This window comes from Gymnogyps californianus, chromosome 18, assembly GCF_018139145.2.
Source record: "Gymnogyps californianus isolate 813 chromosome 18, ASM1813914v2, whole genome shotgun sequence".
Taxonomy (NCBI): Eukaryota; Metazoa; Chordata; class Aves; order Accipitriformes; family Cathartidae; genus Gymnogyps; species Gymnogyps californianus.
Window position 1 is genome coordinate 8,105,329 of NC_059488.1, and position 8,912 is coordinate 8,114,240.

Genomic DNA, 8,912 nt, shown 5'->3' on the forward strand with positions numbered 1-8,912 from the left:
GCTTTAAGTACAGCCTTGCATTTGATAATGGGCCTTTGGGATGCCTTTTTGTGTGCTGCAGCCTCAAGCGAGATGCTTGTATTTACAAAGATTAGGAACCTAGACACCTTTTCATTCTCACCTCCACTTTGGCTGCTGCTTCTGAAATGCATTAAGACTCCTGTTCTCCAGAGAAACTATCCACATGTTCCTTTCTCAGTTTGTTCACACTGGGAACAAAAATTCATGGTGAGGCATGTTCTGTGGGAGCTAATATTCAGTGGGTTTGATTGTGTGGAGGACACCTCTGCAGGGATCAGATGGTCAATCTCGTATGTCTTTGTAGTTCTTAACCACTGTGGAAAAACGTACGAGGTGAATTTCAGGGGGCTTTGGCTTCCTGTCATCCCATAAATACTCTGGAGAAAGCACCTTGGAGGGTTTGTGGGAGAGGAAGTGCCTATTGAGATGACTTTCTTCCTGCCAGGCTGCCATGATCCCATTGGCTTTGTCCGTCAGGATGGTCATGTGGCAAGTCTTGGTGAACTCATAGACTTTCTTGACCAGCCCTCCAAACACAGCTCCTCCGTAGTAGAAGTCCCCTTCTCCATCAGAGATGTAGGCTGCTGACGAGCTCCTCCTCTCATAAGGGAACTGGCTTCGAGGGACATTGAAATAGCCAGGGTGTATGGCTGCTACTATATCACCCAGGGTCTCAGGCCCCCAGGCATTGTGGAACACCATGTCAATGTCCAGGCAGAAGAGGTAGTCCACGTCCTGATGGCTCGTCTCTGCTATGTGCTTGTTTATGGCCTCCATCCTGCGCATGGAGATCTCTTGCCAGCTGGGGTATTTCTTGATGGGGACAATGACAAATCTTCGTCCAGGTTGCAGCTGGACGTCGGGAATTGTCTCAGGATTGTCAGTGAAGATATAATAGTTCACCCGATAGCCTTTCATGAAGTGTTTCTCTGCTGACTCCAAGAAGCGGCCCACGAACCTTGTGTATCTGTGCAGACAAAACACGTGAATAGCACAGCAGAGACAAGGGGATGCATGGTGGATTATGAAGGGTACTTTAATGAATGGAAGAAGACAAGAGATGAAGAGTGTTGACTAGCTATTCCTGCAAGGATCCATACACTATACATGCAATAGCTGAAGTATAGTGAAGGACAAGGAACAAGTGGATTATCCCTGCTTTGACCAACCAACCAGCTATCTACAGCTCTAATTCCCAAGGCACATGCTAATTTCTTCAAAAATACTGAGCATGCTTCCAGGTACCTTGGGTGCTGAGTCTGTTATCTTGTAGGCTTGTATGATTGTGAACACAATACATGGGCATAAAAGTTTACTACAGATTGGGACAGATTTCAGCTCTACTGAGGACAAGAAAAGCCAAAATGCTCTTTCAACAGAGGAAGTACATCAACCCAAGAACTGTGCCCACTGAGTGGTTCACTTACTTTCCAATGGCAAAGGCTGTCACCCCTACGGTGAGATTCAGTGGCCTGTAGGCACTGTCTAGGATCTCAGAATTGAAGGTTCCTTCCCAGATGATGGGGGCCAGCCATGGTGTGACTGTCAGCACATCCTGACGCCTGAAGGAAAAGAAAGGGAATGTTAATGAAATGTAACTGTTGCTTTTGGTTTCAAGGCCAGTAAATGGGAAAGAAACACTAAAAAGGCAGCTAGAAGAAGAGTGTGTGTCTCAGCATGAACTCATTATGGATGGTACGGTACTATCTTCAGATTTTTTTTCCCTGCCCTCTTATTTAAGGTTACTGAGCATGGACATTTCAGTTCCTGGGATGAAATTAAGCACTATTTAACAAATTGGCAAAAACCCAAGGATCTACTAAGATCTCATTTAAGCTTATAGGACTTTTCTGCTGAGGAGAGTTTAATGACCACTGAACTCACAGAATGAGAAGCTATACATATTTGCTATCAGTCTGATGCAGATTGCTGCAGATTGCTACAGATTAAAACACAAGTAATAATATGAAAATTACTATAAAAATATACCCCATTGCTGTGTTATTAAAACACAGCTTGCAGCATGACAGTTTATTTTTCCAGTATTTATATATAGCTTTAACACATTCAGATATAATTTAAAATTCTGCATGTGAGCCAGCATTCAAGTGTGTAACAAAGTTATAGAAAATCCTTAATCTCCTGTGAGGGTAGTGGAAATACTGAATATCCATGCAGCAGAGCCTGATTATGCCCTGTTACAGCTATGCAATGCTATTTCAACTTTCTTCTTTGTTTTCAGGGTTTCTTTCTTACCTTTTTGATTTTAAAACAAGATGTCATTTATGATGTGTAATTTACCCTAGCATGCTCACATTCGCCCCAGACCATGATCTGTAGCCCTCTGCTAATGAAATTTGTCATGCACGGCACATGGAGGCTGAAGCAGTCTCCCATCTGACATGCTCCCAAGGCAATAACAGCACAAGAACCAAACCAGGGGACCTGTGGGGAGCAGTTTGATGGCTGAGGCAGCAGTACACTTTCAACCCAGATCTAATACTTTCAGTCTGAGTGGATACTAGAATAACAATTTCACTCCCTCCTATAGGAATGCATATCATTAAAAGACTAAATTACACAGGAAGAAGAATTTGGTTTGTAGAAAATGTACTAACTGAGCTGTTCTCTTTCTGGGTTAATTATGCTTTTTTGGAAAGGGGGAGAGAGAGAGAAGGAAATTTGCACGTTTTATTTCTCTAAGCAGGGCTTTTTTCATTTCATTTTAAAGGGCTGCACTGGGTTTCCCAGTGACTCACTTCCATGGTATGCATCCTCTCAGTGCGTGCTAGTGCACTCCCTTCAGAAGACAGAGAGCACTAAAAGCTACATGATTCTCTCCTCATTTAGTCCAGTATATACTAGCTAATTTCGCACATTAATTTATTCCAATAGACGATAGAAATATTCAGGCCTAGCACATCCTGTTGAAATAGCAGGAGGGGAAAAAAAAAGGGTATGTACCAACAGGGTGTGTTTATTAACGTGCAAAAGAATGGTGGCTGTTGAAGGTGAACTGCTAGAGATAAGAGTCAGGTCATAGGAGCTGGACCAAAGGAGACTGCTCACAAACATGAGCTGACAAGGAGCGTTTGCCTAAGTCACTTCTTAGCCGCTGCTACCTGAAGCCTTCCATGTCTGTTTAAACTCACTGATTTGACTACTTCTCACAGAGACTTGTCTGTGTGAGTGCCTGCAATTTGTTCCAGTGTAAGATCCAGCAGGTTAGCTGAAGCACTTGCTGAAGGTCATTCAAGGCACCTGCTTGATTTTGCCCTGAAATGGATTCAGAGCTCTCCCACAACTGGTTAGAGCTACAACACAGTTCCAGAAGGTATTTCTCACTGTCTTCCAGCTATTATATATCTCCCACCTCAAAAAGAGTTCCTGGCAGCAACCATGTAGACAGGCTGTGTGTATGTGTTACTGTATTAATTGGGAATTTACAGTAGGTACGTTAACAAGTATACGGTGACTAAACTCAATCTTATAGTAGCATAGACAGCTGTAGACATACCCATATGGTTAGGCTTCTCATGGAACAAGGTACTGTTCGGTGTGTACCAGGATTTTGAAACTGAGTACCACAGAGCACCCAAACCTAAGTCAGCAGAAACAAACGACAAAGTTCAAACACAGAAACTTACTTTGGAGCCAGCACTCTTGGCTGCTGATAAAATAATCTGTAAAAAGGAAGAAATATCCACTGAATAATACATGAATATGCCCAGAAGAGAGGAACAGCTGTTTAAAGGTCAGGAAATAAAAAGCCAGTACTTACTGGGGGAAAAGCTGGATTAGCTTCTCTTCTGTATATTGGAGTTTCATGGAGCTGCATGATGGGGTGGGAAAAGAAAGGGATTGGAATGGTTTTCCTAAAATACGAACCAGGTTCAGCTTCAGGACCTGCTGCTGTACTGACAGCTGTCCAAGTCCTCGCTCCAGCTGCTGTGCACGCGGCTCTGCCTGGTACAGAGGGTTAGACATTGCCTGTACGTACATTCAAGGGCTGTCAGACAAGTAACAGTTTTGAAACAGAGCACACAACAGAACAGGGACAGAGAGACGCTGGCAGCTCTCCGAGTCTGTGGGTAAATCAGAGTTTAGGGGTCAAAATCCAGGGAAGCACAGGCTTGTTAGGGACTGCCAGTACTGGTCATGTATGTGCTTCATTCCCTGCATAACTGTTCCTGTTTACCTGGAGGGCTGAACTACCTGAAATATATCACACTTTAAACAGCATTCAGAGAAATAAGCACCTTACTAGAGACAATGTTTTTTAATGGCTTGAAATAATCAGAAACGCCTCTGTGAGAGATCATCTTTTCTATTTGTGTATTTTTGTTTTGTTTTTACAAGATCAGTAGGTCATGATAAAGGATAGGAAAGCCATGGCTTGTCATGTTACAGCTATGGTCCAATACGGCAGTGAAGTCACTTAGGCCATGTACCTTGCTCCTCCACAGCATAAATTCTCTTTTATGCAGCTTTGAGATAGCTTTTGGGACCCACGCTAAGTCAGTTAACTGTGCATTAGTTTGCATCACACAATGAAGCCGACCCCTTAAACTGTAAGGTTTCTGGAGAAGCAGCTACCCCTTTCATTTGTTTAGAGTAGGCTTCTGGTCCACAACTCAAGTGCTGCCATAACACAAATACATTCATAAAGTGAGTGGAAAGCACAGATCATAGGGTGAAGAAGAGGAATACAATTAGGAGACTAGGGGGTTATTCCTAACTCTGCCAGAACTCCTTATGTGATCATTCATGTCACCTCTCTGACTTACGTTTCTCTATCTAGCGAGCTCAGGATACTTAATCCACACCTCAAAGCACAGTGAGATCCTGTGTGTGCATGTGCACGTGTGTGATTACACTCTGATAACAAAGCCAATGTTAACCTGTTAGTCATGGTCTCTTTGACCCACAACAAACAAGGCCTCGCTCATGCTGTACAAATACAGAGCTGTCCTGAAGGGCAAGCAGACTAAAGCAGAGAAGGTTGCATTATTACCATTTTGTTTTAAGAGAGTGACTAATGATAGATTCATAAAATAAAAACAAGTGACTACTTGTTAATAACTACTTCCACTGTCAGTGAAGTACAGCTCCTGTAGCAATGATCTGTGTTATTCATTACATACAAAATGGGATACTTACAAGATTTTGGGACAAGGAAGGTAATATGGGAGGTAGTGCACTTTTCCATTCCCAACTGTAATCCTGTGATAGCAAAGAAACATTTTAAGATAGGTAATGTTGAAAGATATCTTCCTAGGATTTTCCAAGATCTTCTCAGAATCTGGCACAGATTTTGAGAAGTAACTCTAGCTAACTGCATGTCTGCTTTACTAATTAGCATAGGATCCAGTGTATTCATGTTTTAACGTAATATACTGCTGCTAAGGCATAAACAGGAAGCTCAGGACAAAATGAGTCCAGAAGCATCCAGCTTGTAACATCAGGTCTAAGTATTATAATTCACATCAAGTGGTCTGCAAAATGTAGGCCTACACATTCTTGAAAATCGTACACAAATGGAGACACATAAGGCAATGCCCAAAATGGATAAATATGCAATACAAACTGATGTCTCATACTGACACTTCCTGGAACTTTAAATGCTGTGTGTGCGTCCTTTAACTTGCACAGCAGACAAATAAGCTGCATAGGCTTTTTTCTCCCTTCAGTTTTGATCACAATCTATATACATTTTTATATACAGCACTTAGTTACCGGTGAAATGCAGCTACCCACAATGTGAATAAGAGCAAATGGCAACATCAGAAATACAGTATAATTAATAATAGTTTAATAATTTAATAGTTAATAGAAATGCCTGATCTCAGATTCCTTTCAAATAATGTTTGAGTTTGCTCAAGAGAATCTGTAAGGCATACTCAGGAGTCAGTGTACTCAAAGCTACAAACATTCTCAGTGTTTGAAAGCAACAATGTTCGATAGCTACAAAGCTATCCCTAGTTACATTGGAGTGAGTTTGGACTGTTTGAAGAAACAGATAATCATCTCCTTTAAGGCCTGAACTGAAATGTAACTCGAATATTCGGTACTGGAACATTTGTTTGAGTCAGGTATGGTGTTAGCAGCCTAATTTAGACACAATTGGTCTTTTTTTCTCTCGCCCTTCAGAGGCTTCTCCCTCTACTAGTGTTACTTTATCTATTATACAAATTACTGTTCTTTCTTACAGCCCTAACAGGGACTTTCCATAAAATGCACTGCCTATATTTTTCTGCTACTATGCTTTTTACCACAGTATAGATGTAGACAGGATGTTTTAAACATGACCAAGCGTGCCAGCAAATGCTTACCAGATAAATGTGGTAACAACAAACAGACAGACAAGAGATCCCACCACATTCCTGGAAACCATGTCTTCTAGAGTAGAAGAAGGAAGGGCAACTTCTTACTCCCAGCAGCTTTCGATCTGCAAAGAACAAAAAAGCAAGGGAAATTGGCTATAAATACTGTGAGAGTAATGGATTATTTTATCACAGGAGCATGAGGTTCTCCAAGCACCTTCATTTTAATTCAGTCTTTCTGAAACCAGGAACACAGAAGGAACCAGACTGTAGGAGTCAGACCACTTAGTCAGAGGCAGTTCCTGTAAACCATCTGAGAAACTTCTTCATTTCAGTGAGAACTAACCACAGTTATAAGTGCGTGGGGAGCCTTTCTGATTTGATTCTTGTTTCTGTAGATTCCATGTATTCATCTAAAGCACACACCCTTTGCAATTTAATAAACTCACCAAAACCAATCATATCAGGTGATATGTAGAGCTGATACAGTTACCGCTTTAGCTGATAAACTCTATCTTTCACAGAAGAGTAACTGCCAGAGACAGCTCCCTCCAAAGGCGTATGTAGGAGAAAGGTAAACTGAGGTCTGATACAAGCAAAGAAACATTAGACGACAATAATAATTCATATTGGGTAACGATATTTCTCTGCAAGTCAGAGAAATTACTCCCTTTTTAACAGCCATAAAAATCAACTTCCCCTAGCTCAGCTGTCTTACCTTAAAAGCTCAAATTAATCCCTTTTCTGTTTTTACAGGGAAGTAAATGTTCGCACAGTGTAAACCACGGGACCTGTGGCAAACACACAAAGCCTTTGCATGCGGCCTCCAAAGGGACTTGTTACAAGCACATTAATTGTTATAGGCTACATTCATTTTTACCTTTAGTGAATACAGAACTACGGTACTGCGGATAAGTCTCTTGTGCATGCAAGCTCACTTCCGCCTCCTTGGCATCCTCTGCGTCCACATAAAGTGCTCTTCTGCAAAGCAAGCTTTCCAGGCTGCTGCTGTAGGCACTGTAAAGCAGTCTTGAGTTAGAGGAAAGCACTTCCTAGCACATGACCGGAGCCTGGCAGAAAAAAAAAAAAAAAAAAAAAGGGGCTGTTTGTCAAACTCCTATTTATAGATAGTCAGTAGTGCTGATGTTAGTGGCGATTTTCCCACTTTCATTTCTTCGGTTATAAAAAGACAGGTAGCAAAAAGTTCTTTAATTTGCCTCTTAGATGGTCTTGAACCTGATCTTCTCCTACGGCGGGCAGTTCTTCATTCTCCCAGTCCCTGCCTTTACCTTCTGCGACTTGGGCGGTGTGGCTGGAGCACTTGCTGGTGAAGACTGAGGCAAAAAAGTCGTTGAGTACCTCAGCCTTCTCCATGTCCTGGGTAACCAGGTCTCCGGTTTCCTTCCGGAGAGGGCCCACATTTTGCCTAGTCTTCCTTTTATCACCGACGTAGCTATAGAAGCTTTTCTTGTCACCCTTGATGTCCCTGGCCAGATTTAATTCTACCAGGGCTTTGGCCTTCCTAACTTGATTCCTGGCTGCTCTGTATTCCTCCCAGGCTACCTGTCCTTGCTTCCACCCTCTGTAGGCTTCCTTTTTGTGTTTGAGTTTGTCCAGGAGCTCCTTGTTCACCCACGCAGGCCTCCTGGCGTTTTTGCCTGACTGCCTCTTCGTTGGGATGCATGACAGTGATCATGCACCTGGAGACTGCCTTTACATACCTGAAGGCTATGACGTTTCCTTCCCTCTTCTCTTCCGTGAGCTCAACCACCACAACTCCTTCAATCTTTTCTTTGTAGATTAACTTCAAGACCCGTGGTTATTTCTGTCAATTCTGTTTGAACTCTCTCTAATCAGGGCATTCTCATGAAATCTGGTGCCAAACCAAACCAAATACTTCTGCTGAGTCCTCACCAGTACTGAGTAAAGCAGGATTACCCCACAAAACTGAAATGCTGTGACAGTTCATACATTCCTATAGGACACTTGCCTACTTTGCAAGAACACAGCACTCGTGATGACATTCAGCCTGTGGCCAAATGTAATCTACACAGGTTTTCTACGGAACCTCTCCCAGGCAGGTCTGTGACATACAAAGCCTTGTACTTGACTTTATGGAATTTTACTCCATTTTCAGGCTATTTGTTTTTCTAAAACATCAAGCCTTGATTGAATTCTGTTTTCCGTGGTGCTTGCAGCCCCTCCCAGCTTGATACCACCTTTCAGTTTCATAAACATCCTCTCAAAATTTTCCCCCGAAGCATAAAGGAAAACAAAAGACAGTACCACTTTGCAGATAGTCTCCTGGGGATTCTCATTTTCTGCACCTGACCATCCTCATGCACTTATCGCCATGGCGTACAGAGACTGAGAGCATAGAACTTGGGTGATGGGGAAGGACAGAGGACAATGAACAGATAGAAGAAAGGAGAATAAAATTTATCCTCAAATTGAATAGGAAAATTAACACAGAATAAAAAAAAGACATGGGCGTTCTGGTTTTTTTTAGTGCAGTTTCAGCTATTGTAACAGGCATAGTGTACTTCCATGTGTCTTTACAAAGTAAAC

General features: G+C 42.2%; 1 protein-coding gene across 1 annotated transcript; it reads right to left on the bottom strand.

Annotated features, from left to right (window-relative positions):
* Nucleotides 1-269: 269 nt before the first annotated feature.
* On the bottom strand, nucleotides 270-6,580 carry GBGT1 (globoside alpha-1,3-N-acetylgalactosaminyltransferase 1 (FORS blood group)). The gene is made up of 7 exons (XM_050908066.1): nucleotides 6,562-6,580; nucleotides 6,354-6,469; nucleotides 5,182-5,244; nucleotides 3,803-3,853; nucleotides 3,669-3,704; nucleotides 1,449-1,583; nucleotides 270-988 (listed from the first exon to the last, which is right to left on the bottom strand). Exons 2-7 carry the CDS (start codon nucleotides 6,413-6,415, stop codon nucleotides 304-306), a joined length of 1,032 nt encoding a protein of 343 aa, XP_050764023.1. The 5' UTR covers nucleotides 6,416-6,469; nucleotides 6,562-6,580; the 3' UTR covers nucleotides 270-303.
* Nucleotides 6,581-8,912: the final 2,332 nt, after the last annotated feature.